At 46.0% G+C, this 23529-nt stretch overlaps 1 protein-coding gene across 1 annotated transcript in view; it reads right to left on the bottom strand.

The window, feature by feature from the left end:
• The window catches only part of Prcc (proline rich mitotic checkpoint control factor), a 26102-nt gene extending 11992 nt beyond the window's left edge, over nt 1–14110 (bottom strand). The window contains exons 1-2 of the mRNA XM_046421781.2: nt 13371–14110; nt 757–804 (exon numbers count right to left, since the gene is read on the bottom strand). Of these exons, the coding sequence (XP_046277737.1) occupies nt 757–804; nt 13371–13838 (516 nt within the window). The 5' untranslated portion in view covers nt 13839–14110. The remainder of the gene's footprint in view (nt 1–756; nt 805–13370) is intronic.
• Between the last annotated feature and the right edge of the window lie 9419 nt (nt 14111–23529).

Below are 23529 nucleotides of genomic sequence, written 5' to 3' on the forward strand. Positions count from 1 at the left end.
GTGTAAAAATCACCAAGCGTGGAAAGAATAGGAAGAAACTCTGAGGCAGGCAGAGTAAACACTGGGACAGGAGAAACAAGCAAACAGCAGAGAGCTCGTTGTCCCGGCCTTGATGACAGAGAAGCAGCCAAGTGCAGCAATCACATGGGCTCCCTAGTAGTCAGACTGCCTGACTCAACTGTGATCTCAGTTCTGCCTCCACTAGCTGCTGACCCGAGGCAGGTTCCTCGGTTCCCTAAGTCAAACAGGGATGATAACAACACTATGGTGTAGGCACTATTAGAAGGATGGTATCCGTAGGTGCTGGTAAAGCACTTAGAATGGAGCCTGGTATAAGGTAAGTACTATTTAAGTGTTTATTTCCAGGTTAAAAATGGGACAGGGAGAAGATGGACAATTTTAAAATATAGATGCTCCCTAACATCATTCTGACTGATCCATTTATTCCACCGTCCCTAAATAATCCTTTTATCTGAAATGTAATGAACTGAATTGAGTTATGATCCACCCCCTACCACTGCCTGTATCTAGGAGTTTAACTCCTTCAAGCTACACCAGGAAGCAGCGAGGGAGGGAGGGGTGGGCATGTACCAGGCCTGAAGCTATAAAGGAAACCAAAGCCAGACCTAAACAGTTTTCAAATATTTGTGCTTGAGCTAAACATGCCTTGAAAACTGCTTGGTAGCTAAGTCTTGTCTTTCAGGAAACAATGTGGGGAAAAGAAAAAAATGGCTTACAGTATGTCACCAAGCTTACCTGAAGGACAATTTTCTTCTTGGTGGGTTCATCTTCCTCAGAATCTGACTAAGAGAAAAAGAAATGGAATAAGGCCTCGCTGTTTTAAGACAGTGGAATATACTAAATGAATACATAAAAGGTTACATCACAAAGACCCTCTGACGGGGTGTCCGCCTCTATACAGAGGCAGAGCCACCTAGGTCCAGCCCCAAAGCACAGCTTCCCTGTTGATCTCAGTAACCTTCAGAGAATGGGGTGTACCTTCACTCCCTAGGTCACTCAGTCCCCAAACCCCCCACACTTGCTGCACAGCCTTCTTGGAGTCAATTTCTTTTTCTTTTTGGTACCAGAGATTGAACTCAGGGGCACTCAACTACTAAGCCACATCCCCAGACCTATTTTGTATTTTATTTAGAGACAGGATCTCACTGAGTTGCTTAATGCCTCGCAGTTGCTGAGGCTGGATTTGAACTCACGATCCTGCAGTCTCAGCCTCCTAAGCTGCTGGGATTACAGGCATGCACCACTGTGCCCAGCCTTGGCATCAATTTCTATTCTGTTAAATTGAGACCATTTCCTCCCATTGAGTCTGTGGTAGAAAGAACAAGCTATACCCATTCTACTTCCTATAAATCTGTCCACTAGAAGATGAATGAGATTTGGCCCACAATCTCACCCAATCTCAGCTTCACTTTTAAAACCACTTACATAGACTACATAACCACAGGGCCAGGGAAGTCCAGTGGGATTAAGTGGTGTGTTAACTACTCTTCTATGAGGCATTAAAGGTCAAAGCCATCGAAGAAATCCATTCCCTCTCCAAAGTATGATCTATTGTCTGCCAGACAGAGTTGTTCCTGTCCAGGAAGAAAGCAGGCAAATGATGACTGTTAAGATCTGGGGCAAGACAGGAGGTCATTTGTGTCATCCTTTGACTCAACAGGACTGTTTCTAAGACAAGCTGTCACACTGAAAAATATCTAAACTTTTATTAGCTCAATACCAATTCCTCGGCATCTTAAAATGAGGGAGGATGCAGGCATATGAAGAGCAAACTCTTAACTTTTTTAACCACTCCCCAAACCAAAAATCTTAAAGCTTTCCATTTGTTCCTTAGTCAATGTATCTGCAAATAAAGGTGATTAGTCAGGAATTTAAATGCCCTCCATCTTCAAGACACTGTAAGACTTCAAATCCTTACTGGGCATGGGGATGCACACCTGTAATCTCAGAGGCTCAGGAGGCTGAAGCAGGAGGATTGCAAGTTCAAGACCAGACTTGGCAACTCAGAAAGGCTCTATCTCAAAATAAAAAAGGCTGAGGACATAACTCAGTGGTAAAGCTCCTTGGGTTTGATCCCTACTGCTGAAAAAAGAAACAGTAATCCTGACTTTCAAATCTCCCAAGTTCCTTTTTGAATTTGTGTGCTACAAGGATCTTTCAACCATAATTACTGAGAACCTACTATCAAGACACTATGCCTAGGGCTGGGGTTGCGGCTCAGAGGCAGAGCACTTGCCTCCTATGTGTGAGGCACTGGGTTTGATTCTCAGCACTGCATACAAATAAATGAAATAAAGGTCCGTTGACAACTAAAGAAATTAAAAAAGAGACACTATGCTAAGTACTACAGCTTCTAGCTGGTGTCGCAGGCAGGGCTTGAGGCAGCTGGAACACTGGCCACTAGACAGTTCTCTCTCCAGAGGTCCAACCTGGACCATTTATTACCCCAATGTGTAATTTTCCATGTGTCAGTAGCCTCTCCACCAAAGACTCAGAATGCAGCTGAACATGGTAACGCACACTTGTAATCCCAGTGGCTCCGAAGGCTGAGGCAGGAGGATCAAAAGTTCAAGGCCAGCCTCAGTAACTTAGTGAGGCCCTAAGCAACTTAAGGAGACCCTGTCTCAAAATAAAAATGAAAAGGGCTCGGGACTGGATATGTGACTCAGTGGCTAAGTACCCCTGGTACCCAAAAATAAATAAATCAATAAAAAAGACTTACAATCCAGTTAGAATGAGAAGTACAAAGAACTTAAGAAATGCAATAAAAGGTAGTAAGCTGGTACACTGGCACATGCCTATAATCCCGATGACTCAGAAGGCTGAGGCAGGAAGATCCCAAGTCAAAGCCAGTTTGGATAACTTAGCTAGATCCTATCTTAAAACTAACTAAAAATAATGGGCTGGGGCTGTAGCTCAGTGGTAGAGCGTCCACCTCGCACGTGTGAACACTGGGTTCGATCCTCAGCACCACATAAAAATAAATAAAGAAATTGTATCCAACTACAACTAAAAAAATATATATATATTAAAAAATAAAATAAAAATGGTGTAGCACAATGGAGCCCCCCTGGGTTCAATACTCAGCACTGCAAAATAAATTTAAAAGATTAAAAAAATTAAAGGCTGAGGGCATAGCTCAGTTGGTAGAGTGCTTGTCTCACAAGCCCAAGGCCCTGGGTTCAATCCCCAGCACCAAAAAAAAAAAAAAATTAAATTAAATTGAGGGGCCGGATCGTGGCTCAGTGGTAGAGCACTTGCCTAGCATGCATGAGGCACTGGGTTCAATCCCCGGCACCACATAAAAATAAACAAAATAAAGGTATTGTATCCATCTACAAGTAAAAAAAAATTTTTTTAAATCAAATTGAAATTAAAAAATATTATTTTTAAAAATCAAAATGAAATTCCCCTCCCAAAAATCTGCTGTCCCTGCAACTATGCTTTTTTCCTGTCCGTCCTCCCCCTGGTCACCCCCACCAGCTGCAGTCCTATGGCCACCACCTCTCTCCTTTCCATCTGAACTCTGTGTGCCCTCCCTGACTCCCAGCTCCCAAGCAGTCTCTCTGGTGACCTCAGCCGCTCTCCTTCACTCAGTGTCTCCACCTCATTCACATTAACAACGTCACGTAACCTGAGGCTCAGGGTACCTGCTCTACACAGCGGCCTTCTCACGGACGTATTCTCACCCTAACTCTAATGGCAAAGGGGATATATTACAGTTGAATATTGCAGCCCAGCAGTCGGGAGGCACGACTTTAATTACTAACTGCTGCCTGCTGCCAAATACATTTAAAAAAAAAAAATGCTGGATGCGGTGATGCACACCTGTAATCCCAGCAACTCCAGGAGGCTCAGGCAGGAGGATCACAAGTTCAAGGTCAGGTGGGGCAATTTAGCAAAACTCTGTCTCATGATAACAATTTTTTCAAAGGAGCTAGGATATGGCTCACTGGTAGAGCATCCCTAGGTTCAATTCACAATACTGTGGAAAAAAAACAAGCAAACAAGGAAATCTGTCTGTCTTGGTACCTCAACGTGGAAAATAAAGACAGGGGCAGCAAAGGAAAGAACAGCCGGCCACAGCATACCTGCTACAGGTTGGGCAATTTACTCACAATTGTTCACGTAATCCTCATAGTAACATTTCAAAATAGGCATTATGCTCAGTTTTACAAAGAAGGAAAGTAAGACTCAGTTAAACACTGGCTAGGACGGGCAGAACCAGGATCTGAGCCAACTCTGGCTCCTATGCTTCTGTGGTGACTCCACACTGAGCTCTGTACTGGTCTAGACCTGAGACCCACAAGGACAAGGTCATGTTAGATCCCACATGGTAGAGCTGGGATGCACATGGCACAAAATCAGACATGGGTTTCAATCTCAGTTCTGCCTCTTATTGGCTCGAGAATCCAGCTATGTGATCTCCCAAGTCTCAGTTAAAACCATTACTTCAGCGTGTCAGGGTGATGGAGCCTCAATGTTCTGATAGCGGCTGCAAACACACAATAAGGGGGCAGAGAACGGAAGTTCACGGGATTAGACAAAGGGGAATGAAGGGAAGGGAGGGGGATGGAATCATCATACCCCATATATGTATAATATGTTGAAATACACTCTACTGTCATGTGTATATAAAAAGAATTTTTTAAAAAGTGAAAAGAAAAAAAGACTGCCTGAGCTACTGTCCTGACAATGTATACAAACTAAGATTCCTGGCACTTGTGGCTCGGTGGCAGAGCGCTTGCCTAGCCTGCATCAGGCACTGGGTTCCATCATCAGTACCACAGAAAATCAATTAAAAAAATAAAGGTATTGTGTCCATCTACAACTAATTTTTTTAATTAAAAAAAATTTTTAATAAAAATTCTAAACAGAGTTCAAGGATTATTCTCTCTAGTTTACCAAGATGTCAAAACTCATTGAGGAGAAAGTCTCAAGTACTCATCACCTAAGTATGCTCTACTCTTTTTTTCTTTTTCTTTTTTTTTTTTTGGTACGGGGAATTGAACTCAGCAACACTGAGTTCAATTTTTTTTTTTTTTGCATCCCTGGGTGGGCACAAATGTAGCCCTATTTTTGTATTTAATGATTTAGAGATGGGGTCTCACTGAGTTGCTTAGTGCCTCACTTCTGCAGAGTCTGGCTTTGAACTCAGGATCCTCCTGCCTCAGGCACCTGAGCCACTGGGATGGCAGGTGTGCGCCGATGTGCCCAGTGTGTTCTACCTTTTCTTTCTGTTCCAAAGGCCACTGCCTCTCTTAGGGGCCACATCCCCATTCCCTTTGTCTTTTTTTTTAATACTTATTTCTTAGTTGTAGGTGGACACAATATCTTTATTTTACATTTACCGTGGTGCTGAGGATGGAACCCAGGGCCTTGTGCCTGCTCACCTGGCACTCTACCTCTGAGCCACAACCCCAGCCCCCTCCCTTTGTCTTTTGACCCCAAAGACCTATGTATCTGCTTTCTGGCAAACCAGAAAGCCTGGAGTCCTGGTCATGGAGTCCTGGGTCACATTTAAACTTTAACATCACATGCAATAGATCCAATGGCAATGATCTGAAAATAAACACATTTTTTTTCCAAATTTAAGACTGTTTATAAAAATTACACAAGCATATTCTTATTTTTCACTTGCTGAGACAAACAAAAAGTAGCCACTGTGAGAGTTCAGCCAAACTGTCCTACAGCTAATAGAATTGAAGGCCGGATCAGCTATGGGAAGAAAATTCAATATGACTTTAATGTGACAGGTTGTCTTTATTATATTGACAAACTGAGTTTAAAGTCTAAAAGCACAAAAAAGAAAAAGAATAAAACCTGTACAAGACTTTAGAATACCCTATGATTTTTGGATTTGCTATGGCTGCTCCCAATCATCATTCTTTGAGCATCTTATTGTAAACTTCTATTGAACCCTGTCATAGGCCACTGCATTACACTCACTACACTCACTGTGGCAGACGCCTCCCCCACCCCGAAACAAAACACAAAAATAAAAACCTCAGAAGTGTGCTGAGTCCCTAATGTGCTAGCTAAATCATGGTTACTCACCTTTGAGGGGGTGGTAAAATAAACATTTACCTCTAACAGCTGACAGTCCTTAGAGAGATTCAATAACCCACTCAGCCTGGGCACGGTGGTGCACTCCTGTAATCCCAGCGACTCAGGAGGCTGAGGCAGGAGTCACTCAAGTTCAAAGCCAGCCTCAGCAACTTAGGGAGGCCCTAAGCAACTTGGCAAGACCCTGTCTCAAAATAAATTATAAAAAGGGACTGGATATATGGCTCAGTGGTTAAACACCCCTGGGTTCAATCCCCAGTATCCCCACCCCACCCTCCAGAAAACCTACTCACAGCCAAGGTGAAGCCCAGGGAACCGACAAGACAGGAAAACAGAATGAGGACCTACTGCTTGCCCTGCACTAACCCCAGCACACGTGTTCCACCCTCAAGAGGATGCTAACACGGGTAGATGGGTTCCCTGCAGAAAGATGTTTAAATGCCACTCAGAGCACTTCTAAGCACTTCTAAGCATTCAGGGACCAGACAGAAACTAACAGGAAACAGAAATACAGCAAAGAATTATCTTAACACTTCACAAAAGAAAATAAATTTCAGCCAAGTGTTGTGGCACACACCTGAATTCCAGTCACTAGGGAGGCTGAGGCATGAGGCCTCAGAAACTTGGCAAAGCCTTAAGTAACTTAGTGAAACCCTGTCCCAAAATAAAAAACAAAAAGGGCTGGGATACAGCTCGGTGGTAAAGCACCCCAGGGCTCAATCCCCAATACCAAAAACAAACAAAAAACAGAAAAAAATGGACGCGGTGGCGCACACCTGTAATCCCAGCAGCCTGGGAGGCTGAGGCAGGAGGATCATGAGTTCAAAGCCAGCCTCAGCAAAAAACGAGATGCTAAACTCAGTGAGACCCTGTCTCTAGATAAAATACAAAAAATAGGGCTGGGGATGTGGCTCAGTGGTCGAGTGCCCGAGTTTAATCCCTGGTACCAAAAAAAAAAAAAAAAAAAACAGAAAAGAAATTTCAGTGTAGAGCAAAATCCAAATGCTAAAAGATATGTCATGTGTGATATTTTCCAATCGTCCTGGAGGAATACAGTTGTCTTAGAGCATTTGAAAGGAAATCAATTCAGCTGCTATCGTGAACTGGGCTAGAGGCACCAGGCTTACCCTAAGCACACAGATTTAATTTAGACACAGAGGAGACATCTTTGGTGATGAGTAGTATAGGAACATTTCTAAAAAGTTTTCTTGCTTTGTCATGGTAAAATACATATACATAAAGTTTACCAAACTTTTTTTGGCACTGGAGATTGGATCCAAGGGGGGTTTACCACAGAGCTACATCCCAAGCCTTTATTTTTGGAGACAGAGGCTAACTTAATTGACCAGGTGGACCTCAAACATGCACTCCTCCGGCCTCATCCTCGGGAGTCACTGGATCACAGCCATGTGCTACCAGGCCCAGCTTTAACCATGTCCAACGGCACAGTCTGCAGGCACTGGGTCCATTGTCAGTGCTGGGCAACCATCATCACCATCTATTTTCAGAACTTTTTCATCATCCCGAAAAAGAATGTCGAAAAAATCTCGACATTCTGTACCTGTTAAGCACAAACTCCCCATCCCTACTCCCTCAGCTCCTGGTGACCTGTCTCCATGAATCTGTATCTTCTGGGCATCTCTATAAGTGAAATCATAATATTTGGGGCTGAGTTGTGGCTCAAGTGGTAGAGCGCTCGCCTAGCACACATGAGGCACCAAGTTCGATCCTCAGCACCACATAAAAACAAAAATAAAGATGTTGTATCCACCTAAAACTAAAAAAAAAATTAAAAAAAAAAAAAGAAATCATAACATTTCTCCTTTTTTTGAGACTGAACCCAGGGGCACCTGACCACTGAGCCACATCCCCAGCCCTTTCTTCTTTTAATATATATTTTATTTAGAGACAGGGTCTCACCGAGTTCCTTAGGGCCTCTAAATTGCTGAGGCTGGCTTTGAACTTGAGATTCTCCTGCCTCAGCCTCCCCAGCCACTGGGATCTCCGATGTGCGCCACCACGCCCTGCTGACACCTCTCCTTTTTTATTGGATTATTTTACTCAGCATAATGTCTCCATAGCCCATGTTACAGTTCTATCAGAATTTAATCTCTTTCAAGGGCTGAATAATATTCTGGTGGGTGTACACGCCACACTTTGTCCATTTTCCTTGATGCCCACTTGGTTGCTGGCACTGTCGGCTCCTGAGAGCGGCACTGCTATCAACACTGGGGTTCTGATGTGTCTGCGTTCCTGCTTTCAGTTCTTTACGCCTGCGAGTATAGTGGTGGATCACATGGTAATTCTGTTTCACTTTGTGTTACAGTTTGGATCTTTAATGTTCCCCAAAAAGCTCATGGTAGGCAACACAAGAGGTGAAATGATATTTTAAGAGAATTGCAATAATCCTTTGATGGATTAATTTTTTTCCCCTGATACTGGGGACTGAATCCAGGGGCACTCTACCACTGAGCTACATCCCCTGTCCTTTTTTATTTATTTATTTATCTATTTATTTATTATTTTGAGACAGGGTCTTGCTAAGTTGCCTGGGCTGGCCTCAAACTCCCGGATCTTCCCGCATAGCCCCCCCCATAGCCCCCCCCCATAGCCCCCAGGGTTGCTGAGATAACTGGCACCCGCCACCACACCTCCTGACAGACTAAAACTGTGAATGGACTCCTGGGTGGTAACTGCAGGCAGGTGGGGCTGGGGAAGAGGTAGGTCAATGGGGAAGTGGCCTAGAGATACATGTCCAAGGTCCTTTCTTTCTCTCGGCCTCCAGCCATAAGCCAAGCAGTTTTCCTTGGCCACTCCCTTCTGCCATGAGATTCTGCCTTGGGGTCTGCCGACCAAGGACTGAGACCTCTGAAACCATGAGCCCCAAGTAATTTGTCCCCCTCTACATTGTCCTTGTCAGGTATTTTGGTCACAGTGGTGAAAAGTTAAAACAGTGAAGCATCTCCAACCTGCTATTCTCAGGAGTACATTATACAGAGACTGTGGACTTAACTCCTAAAGGTACTCAAGTGAGCTAAGAGGGTGTGCGTCAGTCCAAAAAAGAAGGCAGTGCTGGAAACACCGGAGCCCCAGGGGCTCAAGTGTGCCGGGCCAGAACAGGCCCACTTGGTTTTAGAGACACAAACTGATCGTGTCTCTTAGGAACATATTATATTTCTTCTTGGCCTCACAAGAACCTGAGCCTCATGGCCACCACTGTCCTCTCTGCTCAATCTGCCAAGAGTGACAAGACACACACACCCCAGACTGCTGAGCAAGAACGGAAACAGACATATTCCATTAAGCAGGGTCCGGTGGGATCTGCTCATCCATCAGAGCCTCATTCCCCATGGCAGCCTCCCTCTTATCTTCCCAGGCTCTGTTCAGAGACTCCCTCTCCAAAAAGCAATCATTCGCTGCCAGGGCCAGGAGCCAGGAGGAAATAAGGGTCCAAGAACAGACACTCCACCCTCCAGAGGCTCCAAGTTCTAATCACTACTATTATCCTGATTAGCTGGATTCATCAACTTTTTAACTCTCTGGTCTCAAGTATCTTCTGCTTACACCTGCCCTTCAGTTAGGATTTTGTTTTCTCTCCCAATTTTGTCTTACTTGCTTGTCCTGCTTTCTCATTTCTGGCTGCCTGTGGCTCTTCCACCCATCTTTTCAGTAGACACCAAGAACAGAACACCTCTAGGTTCAAATCAACCTCTGCCACTCCTACACTGCCTGTTCCTTAAACCCCTTCCTTCTCAGTAAACTAAAGGAAAGAGCCCAACACAGTGGCAACACTCAGCAGGTACCCAAAATATCAGCACACTCACTCACCCTTCCGTTCAGACTAGGACCAAAACTTCAGCTAAGTCAGCTGCAGGTAACCTGACTACTTGGTTACTTCAAATGACAAAAATTAGGGAGGGAGTAAAAAAAAAGGACAAAAATTAAAGAAATTTCAGTCTCAAGAGTTTCAAACTTCCACTATGAAAGTAAATAGTCTAAAAGTAGTAGTAACACTAACCCAGATAATTCAAAAATTTCTTTCATTCTTTCTTATCATTTTTCCTCTTGCAGTGTTGGGGACTGAACCCAGGGTCTTCTTGTGCATACTACCCATGAGCTACACTCCCAGTCCCAATCCTAAAATTTCTATTTGCTTTGGAATATACACTATGTGAGTGGACTATTCTAGCAGAATTACTCTAATTTTTTTTTTTTTTTTGGAGGGGGAAGGTAATCCTGATTTCAGAAATCTGCATCCCATGAACACACGAAATCAACCAATGCAACAAGGGTAACAAGGGAAAAGAGAAAAAGAAAGATTATCTATTCTATGGATCATTTCTAATTCCCCAATTAAATCAAGCTGACTGGCCAGGCGTGGTGGCGCTCACCTGTAATCCCAGTGGCTTGGGAGGCTGAGACAGGAGGATTACGAGTCCAAAGCCAGCCTCAGCAAAAAGCGAGGTGCTAAGCAACTCAGTGAGACCCTGTCTCTCAATCAAATAAAAAACAGGGCTGGGGATGTGGCTCAGTGGTTGAGTGCCCCTGAGTTCAATCCCCAGTACCCTCCCACCACCAAAAAAATAAAAACATCAAGCTGACTGAAGTTGATGTAGGAATGCATCTGCAAGAATTTGGTACTACCTGGACAACTGATGATCCAATAAACTAACCCAAATCAAATCAATCAAATTCTCCAGAAAACCAGAATTGGGACTAGAGATAGTTAATCTGGGGATCTGTAAAAGGAAACAATAAAAACCTTCAAGGGCTGAGCATGGTGCAGCACACCTGTAATCACAGGACTCAGGAAGCGAAGGCAGGAGGATCTCTAGTTTAAGGTCAGCCTCAGCAGCTTAGTGAGACCCTGACCCAAAATAAAAAAGAAAAGCGGTGGGGATTTGACTCAGTGTTAAAGAGTCCCTAGATGTGCAAGTCCTAATATCAAAAAAAAAAAAAAGGATGGGCTGGGGTGGTGGCTCAGTGGCAGAGCACTCACCTAACACGTGCAAGGACCTGGGTTCCATCCTCAGCACCACATAAAAACAAATAAACAAAATAAAGGTATTGTGTACAACGAAAAAATAAATTTAAAAGAGGGAGGGAGGGGGATCTAAAAGTGTGACTTGAGTGTGCAAAGAGCAGCTGCACAGGTCCCCAAAAGATCCCCATTCCTGGGGCTCAGTGGTACAGCGCTTGCCTAGCACGTGTGAGGCAATGGATTTGATCCTCAGCATTTCACACACAAAAAAAGATAAAATAAAGGTACGTGTCCATCTACAACTAAAAAAAAAAAAAAAAAAGGTCAGGCATGATGGCCCATGCCTGTAATCCCAGCAACTGGACTCAGGAGGCTGAGATGGGAGGATCACAAGTTCAAAACCAGCCTCGGCAACTTAGCAAGGCCCTAAAAAATTCAGTGAGACCCTGTCTCTAAATAAAATATGAAAAGGGCTGGGGAGGTGACTCAGTAGTTAAGTGTCCCTGGGTTCAATCTCCAGTACCAAAAAAATAGGCTGAAATCATAATCTAGAGCTTGTGCATTATAATATCATATTAATACTAATAGTTATATAATTATGTAATTATTATTATTATATAATTATATTATATATTTTGTACTATATGTAAGTTTTTATGGGTATTCCCCATTTGGGACAATAGGGCAAAATAGGTTAATGAGGTAGACAGGTAAAGTCCTAAGAAACATAGGTTTTGGGGGGTTTTTGGTATGAGGATTAAACCCAGGGGCTGTATCCTCATCACTTTGTATTTTCTTATTTTGAGACAGGGTCTCACTAAGTTGCTCAGGGCCTGAATAAATTGCTAAAACTGGCCTCAGACTTGGGATCCTCCTGTCTTGGCCTCTTGAGTCACTGGGATTACAGGTGTGTACCAATGCACCCAGCAGAACCATATTTTTATGCCAAGACTTTTACATGAAGGAGGATAAAACATTAAGGTATTTGGGGGAAGAAACCACAAATGCAAAAATAGAAATGACTGCAGGCAGAGTTGGAAAGATACAAAAATTACAAGACCAAGATCAGCTAAGATTAATGTCCCCTGCCTATAATCCCAGGAGCTAGGGAAGCTGAGGCAGGAGGATCCCAAGTTCAAGGCCAGCCTGGGCAAGGTAGCTAGACTGTCTCAAAATACAACGTGGACCGGGGTGTAGCTCAGTGGTACAGCATCCCTGTGTTCAATCCTTAGTACAGAAAAAAGGTTATCAAAGGTGAGCCAAGGATTGACCAATAAACTTCTCAAAGAAGATAAAGAAAGAGCTCCCTGGCTAAACCTGTCCCTGCCCTTGACTTCCAATCACCTTTACCCTCAAGGCCCCAGGTTTTGTGCTATTTTTCTGCTCCAACATCTAGAAACAAGATAAGCATGACTGCCTGTTCTAGAAATAGTATGCGAGCATCCTAACCGCCAAAGGCTGAAAATGCCAAAATGGTGCAACCCAGGCACAGGTCTGAGACTCCCAGAGACTCAGCCTTTATCCCCACTCGGCCCTCCACCAGGTAGGACCTGCCTCCACCAGGTAGGACCTGCCCCCTCCACCAGGTAGGACCCTGCCCCCTCCACCAGGTAGGACCTGCCCCCTCCACCAGGTAGGACCTGCCCCCTCCACCAGGTAGGACCCTGCCCCCTCCACCAGGTAGGACCTGCCCCCTCCACCAGGTAGGACCCTGCCCCCTCCACCAGGTAGGACCTGCCCCCTCCACCAGGTAGGACCCGCCCCCTCCACCAGGTAGGACCCTGCCGGCTAAACCTCCTGCTTCTGTCTCCAGCGTTCCACAGCCACTGAAGGAAAGGGCCAGTGCCTGCCATCAACAAAGACTCCATTTCTTCTCGAACTGCCTCAAACTCAGTGTCGGGGACCCACTTTCCCCCAGGCCCTCATGATTGAGTTTGGCGGCAAAGAAAAGGCCTGGACATTCAGTGTCTTCAGGGGCCAGACTTCTTCCTGTCCCTCAGCACAGGAATGTGGGAAAAGTGAGCGCGGGATGAAGCCACCGACTGGGGACGGAGGGTCCCCAGGCAAGAACCTGGACCTGTCAGTGCCAGGCGATGACGACAGTGGCCCTGTGCAGACAGCCCAGCTCTGAACACCCGCCTGGCCGAACGCCTCACCCCCCAAAGCTGACGGACTTCGGCTCAGCGGTTCGCCCGGTTCGAAGGTCCCGGTGGCTTCGAGCCAACGGAGGGGTTTCTAACAAGGGTCCCGTCGTCGCCACCGTCACCTAGGCGCGGGCTGGGCGCCCTCCCCGGATACTCACATCCCCCTTCTGCAGCTCCGGCGCCGCGATCTTCACCGGCTCCGTCCTCTTCTTTGGCTTGGGAAGCCCCAGGGGGGGCCCGGCGCCGCCGATGGGGGGGGGCAGACTGAGGCCAGGGCCTCGGGGCGACGGCAGCCCCAATCCCAGCCCCTCCCCAACTCCCGCCGCTTCAGCCGGGCTCACGCCTGGAGGTGGGGGGAAGCCTCCCAGGCCGAAGGGCAGGGGGGGAGGAGGCTGGAGCCGGGGGTCTCCGGTGGGCGGGGGCAGCAGCAGCGGCGGGGGGAAGGCTGGGGCCAGCATCTGGGGGGGCGGGGGCAGCAAGGCCGGACCCTTGGGAGCGGGGAGCGAAGCGAACAAGCCCCCTAAAGTGGGCCCAGACGCAGGAGCCGCCGCCTCCTCTTCCTCCGGCTCGGGCTCAGCCTCGTCTGGCTCACTCTCATCGCTGCTGGCGTAAGCAACCAGCGACATGGCGCCTCCCGCCTTTGGAGCGCCCTTGCCGGCAGACTAGGCCTACGTGAGACCGGGGATGCCCGGAGGCCTAGTAGGCCCCGCCACGGGGCGGGGCGGAGAACCGAAAAGCCCGCCTGCTCCGTATTCTAGGACTAGCCCCGGCAGGAGCCCATGGCCACAGTTGATTTCCACCGAATAAGGCTTCCCTCTTCACTTATGCTCCCAGTCCCAGGCAACTACACACAGCTAATGGCCGCCGAGTCACTCCGCCTCCTCCTCGCCTCACCAACATAGGAACTACAACTCCCAGGGAACACTTTGGATACAGCCCCATTCTTCCCCCGCAGGGATCTCGGCGCAAGGCACGGCGGGAGTTGAAGTCCGAGGGCGGATTAAGGGGTGCGCATGAAGACAGGAGGGGAAACCCGCCTCTGTCGCAGGGACCCCTGGGATGAGTAGTTTCTTTTGGTAGGCTGACAATTCCTAAGTGACTACAAACCCCATCGGTCACCGCGGTAGTCAAGGAGACAGAAGGAGAGCATTTCGGTACTTGAAGTTCCCTAGGATTGCCCCTTGGGCGCTAAGATTTATGGGAGTTGTGGTGCGCTTAGAAGCTGCAAGCCATGTCGGGAAAGAGAGGGAGTCTGGGAAGGTGGCGGAGTGAGAAAGTACTTTAAAGAGAAAGTGACCTGGGGCGAGTCAACTGGGCCTGGAAGTTAGAACGAAACGCCCCAAGAAGAGCCAGGATCTAAGGGACCTGTAGGACTTTGGGCTGCAAGCCAGAAGGAGGAGAGACTGCAGCCCTGATACTAAACATCTGAGAGCTGAAATAAACACGACATAGGGGGAAGCGATCGCCCTCTGCCACCAGAGTGCTCGTCCAGTGCACGTTACCCTGGGGCCTGGATCCCAGGGCAGCAGCCAGGGAGAGAGAATGGGCAGGGAGCTGGAAGCCAGGGTCGGGCACTTGTGGTTAGTCCCCTCTCGGTTAAGTAGGGTTAAGAGGCCGGCTTGCGGCTCAGGCCTCTTCACAGTTCTGAGAAATCAACCATCCCTGGCCGCTTGTGCCCCTCACCTGTCCCCTGCGGGTGTCCTTTGCATCCCTTTATGTCGGTGCATGGAGTCTGTTCCGTCGTGTGGGAACTTCTTACATCTGTCTCTTCCAGTGACCTTCACATTCACCCAAGTTTGTGGGTGGCCTTTTCCTAGCTCACTTATGTCTGCCCATAATGATGGACCCTGCACCTGGCCTTCCCGGGTCACCTGTCACTTCGTGTCCTTTTCTTGTTTATCCCATCTTTGCTTCTCAGCCCTGAGCATGTGCTTTACATGCTACAACACCCGAACCTTCTCTTGTGCTCAGCCCATGAAGAGGCTGTTGAGCTTTGGGGAGGAGGCTGAAGAGGAAGATGGGAAGGGTGATGAGGGGGAACAATGATGGGGACAGTAATGAAGAGGGATGGTGAAAGGCCTGTGCTTCAATTCTCCATCTGACAAACCTGATATGGCTCTCCTCCCCACCCCCTGCATGTGCCCAAATTCAACTCAGCTTCATAAATTTAGGGGCCACCCTCTCGGTAAAGCCCACTTGTCTGTGTATTGCCCAGAACATCTACTTGTGCACCTGTGTGAAGAGGTGCTGTGGGGCACTTCCTGGCATGATGAAGCTGTAGGTCAGATCCCCAGCCCTAAAAATGAAAAAAGCCAGCTGTGGAAGCACACGCCTGTAATCTCAGCATTTCAAGAGGCTGAGCCAGGAGGATTACAAATTCAAGGACAGCCTGGACAATTTAGCAAGACCTTGTCTCAAAATAAAAAAAGTTGGGGACAGGACTGGGGATATAGCTCAGTTGGTAGAGTACTTGCCTCGCATGCACAAGGCCCTGGGTTCAATCCTCAGCTCCACACACACACACTAAAAAAGGTTGGGATGTAACTCAGTAATAGAATGCTCCTGAATTCAATCCCCAGTGCCCCCAAAAAACAAAAAAGAAAAGAAAAAGGAAAAAAGAATACATATATATATATATATATATATATATATATATATATATATGTAAAATAAGTGGAGCTGTATAGCTCAGTTATTCAGTTATTAGCTAGCATGCCCAAAGTCTTAAATATGATTCCCCATACATCCATAAAATGTACACTAGAAAAGCTTCCAAAAACTACAAATGTCTGAATCCAGCTGAAGAGTCCCCTATTCTGTAAGAGTGGGGTGGGGCCCAGAAGTCTGGATCTTAAAACATTTCTTAAAATGCCTCAGTCAATTGCAAAGCAGGTATAGCGAGGACCACATGAGAAACTAGACCATCAAGTCCTATCTAGCAGCTGATGTGCCTTGCACAATACTGACTTCTAAAACCTGCTTTGGAATCTAGGTTCCCCAACCTACTCCCCGGTGACTGTGGGCAGTCACTTCTGAGTCTCACTTTCCTCCTTTGAAAAATGGATGGAGGGCTGAGGCTCAGTGGCAGAGCACTTGCCTAGCATGAGTGAGGGACTGAGTTCGATCTTCAGCACCACATAAAAATAAACAAATAAAAAGGACATGCTGTCCATCTACAACTACAAAAATTTAAAAAAGAAAGAAAAATGGGTGGAGTACAAGGAGCCCTGTCCTACTTCTGGGGGAAATACCTGATATTAACACACAGTAAAATGGTGTAAAAAACTGCCGGCAACATGGCACATGCCTGTAATCCCAGCAGCTCCGGAGACTGAGGCAGGAGGATTGCTGAGTTCAAAACCAGCCTCAGTGGGCTGGGGTTGTGGCTCAGTGGTAGAGTGTTCGCCTAGCACGCGCAAGGCCCTGAGTTCCATCCTCAGCACCACATAAAAATAAATAAAATAAAGATATTGTGACCACCTACAACTAAAAAATAAATATTAAAAAAATCCTCAGCCAAAGCGAAGCCCTAATCAACTCTGTGAGACTCTGTCCCTAAATAAAATACAAAATAGGGCTAGTGATGTGGCTCAGTGGTCAAGTGCCCCTGAGTTCAATCTCTGGTACCCACCTCCCCCTCAAAAATGGTATAAAACTAAAAAAGTGATTGTCCTTGCTATTTGTCAACATACCTGCAGACAAGAAGCCCCACAGAGCAGGGACCTGTCTTTGTTTAAGAAATATTTTCTAACCAGGCACCTCTATTCCCAGCGACTTGGGAGGCTGAGACAGGAGGAACACAAGTTCAAGGCCAGCCTGGGTAACTTAGCAAAACCCTGAATCAAAAAAAAAAAAAAAAAAGGCTGGGGATGTGGCTCAGTGGTAGAGCACTTGTCTAGCATGCAGGAGCCCTTGCCTTGGATTCCCAGTATTGTAATAAAAGCAAGAAAAAGAGAAATATGTAACATTACTTAAAAATAACAACAATAATAAAGTCTTCCAGTAAAGGAGTAAAATGAATAGACATATCTACTAAAGTTTTCTCTACTAAAATTTCAATAAAGGGGTTTTTTTTTGTTTAAGATATTGCCCAGGGGCTGGGGTTGTGGCTCAAAAGTGGTAGAGCACTCACCTAGCATGTGTGAGGCACTGGGTTCCATTCTCAGCACCACATAAAAATGAAATAAAGATATCATGTCCACCTAAAAAAACTAAAAATAAATATTTAAAAAAAAAAAAAAAAAAAGATGTTGCCCAGGCTGGTCTAGAACTCTGAGCTCATGTGACCTGGGCCTCCTTAGCCTCTGGAATCACTGGGATAACATTTGTGTGCCACCTGTCCAGCTTAAAAGATTTGGGGTTTTTTTGTTTGTTTTGTTGTTGGTGGTGGTGGTGTTTGTTGTTGTTGTTGTTGTTGTTGTTGTTGTTTTGCATAGTTCTGGGGATTGCACTCAGGGCCTTACTACACCCCCAGCTGTTTGGATTTTTTTTTTTTCTTTTTTTTTTTTTTGGTTTTTGTTTTGAGATAAGACCTCTCTCTAAGTTGCCCAGATGGCCTCAAACTTTCAATCCTCCTGCTTCAGCCTCCTAAGTTACTGGGATCATAGGTATGTGCCACCATGCCCATTTAAAGGTAATTTTTCCAAAAAGGCATTAAATATAATTTTGAAAAGACAGACCCAAAAGATGGGCATTCAGAAGAAGAGAAAGAACAGTGACAACATTATGGAGGGTAGAGGGTCGATGTACCAGAGGTTATGACTTGGCACATCCAAGAGAGATGAGAACCACAGTGGCCTCAGGGAATGGTAAGAATCAATCTGGATCAATATTATAGAACCTCAAAATGCTCAGGGATGGTGTCATCAAGTGGGCCTGGAAGGGAATGAGAAGGGAGAGGAATAAAAATAAGAACTGGTTAAAAGCCGTTTAAGAAACAGTGAGCTGCCAGGTGCAGTGGCACAGGCCCGTAATCCAAGAGGCTCAGGAGGCTGAGGCAGGAGGATCTCAGGTTCAAGATCAGCCTGGGCAACTTTGCAAGACCCTGTCTCAAGATAAAAAATAAAGAGCTGAGGCTGTAGTTCAATGGTAGAGTACTCACCTAGCATGTGCAAGGCCCTGGGTTCAATCCCCAGTATCACAAAAAAAAAAAAAAAAAAGAATTGTAAGATAGAAAGGACCCACCAACTATCAAGTGTAATTAATAAAAATGCTCCACACCCTTAAGAAATTTCAGAGCACTAGAGCCAAAGAGAAGATCCCACAATGTCTCAACGGGAAACCAGAAACAAACCAACAAAATGTCTCAAAATGGATTAGGACCCAGTGGCTTTGAACTTCATAACAGCCACCCTGGAAGATAGGTGACAATGAAGCCAGCCGGGGCCTCACAGATCTAAAGGTAAAGGGAGGGGTAGGGATGGGCTCCGTGGTAGAGCACCTGCCTCGCACACTTGTAGACCCCGGGTTCCACCCCAGCACTGAGAAGACAAAAGAAAAAGAGAGAGAGAGAGAGAGAGAGAGAGAGAGAGAGAGAACTCTGAAAGCAAAACATTTTCAGCCTAAAATTCTACACGGGGCCTGCTATGGTTTAAAGGTCTCGTGTTGAAATTTATTTGGTTTATTTAATTTATTTATTTTTTGTTATTGGGGATTGAACCCAGGGGCACTCTACTATTGAGCCACATTCCCAGCACTTTTTATTATTTTTGTTTTTATTATTTTATTTTTCTGAGACAGTCTCACTCACCTGGTAAGGAGGGCCTGAACTTGTGATCCTTCTGCCTCAGCTTCCCGAGTCGCTGGTATTTCAGGCCTGCCCCGAAGCTCCTGGCTCTTAATGTTGAGATTTAATCCCTATTATAAGGTATTAAGAGGTAGGACTAGGTGAGACCTTTAAAGACTGCTTAGGTCGTGAGGGATCTGTCCTCATGGAAGGATTAATGCCTTCATGGGTTAATGGGTTAGTGGGCTATCTTGAGAGTGGGTGTGCTCTAAAAGCCAGTTTGTCTCTGGGTGGTCCATGCCCTGTTCTCACCGCACGATGCCCTGTGCCGCCTGCAGTCTGCAGAGTGTCTGCCAGCAAGAAGGTTTCTCCTAGCTGACGTCCCAGAACTTGAGTTTCACAACCTCCAGAACCATGAGCTGAATAAACCTTGATTCCTTACAAATTATCCAACCTGTGGTATTCAGTTATAGCAACTGAAAACGGGCTAAGACAGAGCCAAAGAGTCAAATAAGTATAAGGATAGAATACAGATGATTTCAGACTCGTAAATTCTGTGTTCTAAGCACACCCCCCCCCAAGTTACTACAGGATATGCTCCTTAAAAAAAAATGATGAAAGGCTGGGATTATATCTCAGAGGTAGAGTGCATGCTTAGCATGCGGAAGGCCCTGGCTTCAATCTCCAGGACCAAAAAAAAAAAAAAAAGGAAGAAAAGAAAAAGAAAATGAACCATGAAAGAGAAACGCCTAGTATTTAGGAAACATAATCTGCACCACAGGATAAAGGGTGAAGGGGAATCCCCAGAATTATGGGCAAGGGAGATTCCAAAAGGACAGTTGTGCCCCCAGATGTAGGCCATAGACAAAGTGGACCCAGTCATACAGTTACCTGGAGGTGGTAAGTTTGAGGCCAGCTTCAGCAACATAGTGAGGCCCTAACCAACTTAATGAGACCTTGTTTCAAAACAAAAATTTAAAAGGGCCAGGTGCACACCTACAATCCCAGTGACTCAGGAGGCTGAGGCAGGAGGATCTCAGGTTCAAAGCCAGCCTCAGCAACTTAGCAAGGCCCTAAGCAATTTAGCAAGACCTTGTCTCTAAATAAAGTATAAAAAGAGCTGAGGATGTGGCTCAGTGGTTAAGTGTCCCAGGTTCAATCCCCAGTACCAATAATAAACAAATAAATATTTGAGACTGAAATAGTGGAGGTTTCATGGCTGAACTAGTGAAAAATAGCCTAGAAATTTAAGCAATGAAAAAACAAAAATTAGCAATTTAGGGAAAATAAAATGTTCATGAAAAGAATAATAATCCTGGTTCACTACATGACTCAGATGTGATTGATAATGTGAACACCAAATATCTGTACCAGAAAAATCATGACCTAGGGGCTGGGGATATAGCTCAGTTGGTACAGTGCTTGCCTCGCATGCACAAGGCCCTGGGTTCAATCCCCAGCACCACACACACAAAAAAATAATGACCTAACACTATTGGGACAGTGGGAACTGGGGAACAGGAAGAGTCTACAAGGGAGTCAGAAAAGAACTAAGACTTATGTGCCACAGGTTCCATGAACAGGTAATGCCCAAAACGAAATAAATCAAGAAGGAACCATACAAAAGCATGTCGTTTACAGATATATGGAGATAAATTCCCCCAAATCAATTAAGATGGTTTAGGTTTTATAGTTTCCTTGTACAGAAGATCAAACCCAGGGGCACTCTACCATGAAGCTACATCTCCAGCCATTTTTACTTTTAATTTTGAGGCAGAGTCTCACTGAATTGCTGAGGCTGTCCTTGAACTTGGATCCTCCTGCCTCAGCCTCTGGAGTATCTGGAATTACAGGACTGAGCCACCCCACTCAGAAAGTTAAGATGGTTTGAATGTGGAATGTTGTCTTCTCAGGAGAGAGGAAATAGAGGCTGAGATTACTGTTTATCATTAAAATGTTGTAGAACTCTGCTTCTTTAAATAAGCTCATATGTGGGGCTAGGGATGTGGCTCAGCAGTAGAATGCTTGCCCAGCCTGTGTGAGGCCCTGAGTTTGATCCCAGCACAGAAGAAGACCAGCAACTTGGGAGGCTGAGGCATTACCATTGCAAAGTTCAACACCAGACGGGGCAATAATAATGAGATCCTGTCTCAAAACAAAAACTATAAGGGTTGGGGGTATATTTAGTGGTAAGATGCTCTTGGGTTCACTCCCCAGTTTCACTAAATAAGGAAATAGACAACTTGGTACAGTGGTGCACCCCTGTAGTCCCAGTGGCTTGGGAGGCTGAGGCAGGACGATCATGAGTTCAAAGCCAGCCTCAGCAACTTAGGGAGGCCCTGAGCAACTTAGTGAGACTCTGTATATAAATAAAATATAAAAAGGGTCTGGGATATAGCTCAGTGGTTGAGCACCCCTGGGTTTAATCCCTGGTATCAAAACAAACAAACAAGCAAACAAGCAAAGCAAGTACTGGGCCTCATGGGCTGGGGCTATAGCTCAGTGGCAGAGCACTTGCCTAGCATGCATGAGGCACTGGGTTCGATCCTCAGCACCACATACAAATGAATAAAATAAAGGCACGCTGTCCATCTACAACTATTAAAAAAATTTAAAAAAAGAACTGGGCCCCAGTGGTACATGCCCATAATCTCCAGATTTGAAAGGCTGAGGCAGGCGGATCCCTTGTGCCCAGGATTTCTTCATTTTTTTCCACATTTTTAAAATGGGTGCATTATAGTCGTACATAATGGTGGGATCTGTTGTCACCCAGTCACACATGCATGCGATATAACAATATTATTTGGCCAATATCACTCCCCAGTCCTCCCCTCCACCGTTCCTTTCCTCTACTCCACAGAGCTCCCTCTGTGTGCTCAGTATTTTGAGGCCAACCTGGGCAAAATATCACGACCCTCTCTCAAAATAACATAAAAATTCAAAATAAAATAAAATTGCTAGTGTCAGAGCACAAGGTCCTGGGTTCAATCCCAAGCAGCATAAAAATAAATAAATAAATAAACATGGAAAAATGGAAGCATCCAAACTGGAGCACTGAGGTCAGCGAAAGGGCAGGGTGTGCCCAGGTTGCCCAACAGAACCCAAAGCTGGAGACCAGCCATCTCATAGGTAAGCCTATTTTTTTTTTTTTGGCACTGAGGATTGAACCCACCAAGACACATCCATCCTCAGCCCGTTTTTGTATTCTATTTAGAGACAGGGTCTTACTGAGTTGCGTAGGGCCTCACTGAGTTGCTGAGGCTGCTATTGAACTTGCAATCCTCCTGCCTCAGCCTCCAGAGCCTCTGGGATCCCAGGTGTGGGCCGCCGCAGCACCAGGCATGGATGGGCCTCTTAACAGTCCTGGCCAGCCACCTGCCCTTTTCTGGATTTTTCTGGAGTGTTGGGGATTGAACAAGCTAAGCATGTGCTTGACCACTGGGCCACATCCCCAGGCCTCGACAGTCACTTTCATATTTAGAAACCTCAGACCCCAACATTCACTGGGAATATGAGGGGTGGGGACACATGAGTGACGAGGGGAATGGATGAAGTCCTGAGCCCCCGGGTTAAAATGGCCCTTCAGGGGCTGGGGTTGTGGCTCAGCGGTAGAGCACTTGCTTAGCACGTGCGAGGCCCTGGGTTCGATCCTCAGCATCACATAAAAATAAATAAATAAAGGTATTGTGTCCAACTATAATTAAAAAATAAATATATAAAAAAGTGGGCCTTCAGTCCTCCCACTGCCATCTGTCCTCAACAGAAACCACGATTATCAGCCTCCTCCAGCAAGCACAGACCTGCCCCCCAACATGGGTGGAGGCTCGCTCTCCCCTGAGCTGGAGGGCAGAGAGCCCACTATGGCCCAATCTTATCAGTACAGAAAGGGGGACCCGACCTCTCCTCACCCAGCAACCCCCAGAGCCCTCCTCCCCGAGGGCTGAAGGGTGCAGCCAGATATGTTCAGAGTCACCACAAGTCTGTCCACCTGGTTCTGGCCCCAAACCTTTTTAGTTTAATTCCCAGGGACCAAAAAAAAAGAGCGGATGAATCTTGGTTTGTGGCTGTGCAGAATGGCGGCCTGGCCTTCTTACGCACCCTGGGGCACCCTGGTGGGTGGACAGAAGCTACTCCAGCTCCTGTGAATGGCCTTGTACCTTTTTTTTGTTTTGCAAAGTGGTGTGAGATCCTTACTCCCGAATGAGGAAATGTATACAGTATCATTCCTACAGCATTATTTGCTTGATCAAAAGAAAGAAAGCAACCTAATTACCCATTAGGTGGAGCCAGTGAAAGGATTTGGGACACAGAAATACTGAGAACTATTACCAGTGAAACCAGTGGGCGGGCGGGCACGACTGTCCCACACCTGTAATTCCAGCGACTCTGGAGAAGGGCTGAAGCGGTAGGATCCCGAGTTTCAAGGCCAGCCTGGGCACTTAGCAAGACCCTGTGTGAAAAGTAAAAAAAACAGGAAATGACTGGGCTGGCTCAGTGGTAGAGTACCCCCGAATTCAATCTTCAGTACTACAAGGATTAATTAATTTATTAAATGTTTATATACTAATATGAAGGAGTCTTGAGATATACTG

The sequence above is a fragment of the Marmota monax genome, unplaced genomic scaffold (assembly GCF_021218885.2).
Source record: "Marmota monax isolate L192 unplaced genomic scaffold, Marmota_monax_Labrador192_F-V1.1 WCK01_AAM20220418_F8-fsc00108, whole genome shotgun sequence".
Lineage (NCBI taxonomy): Eukaryota > Metazoa > Chordata > Mammalia > Rodentia > Sciuridae > Marmota > Marmota monax.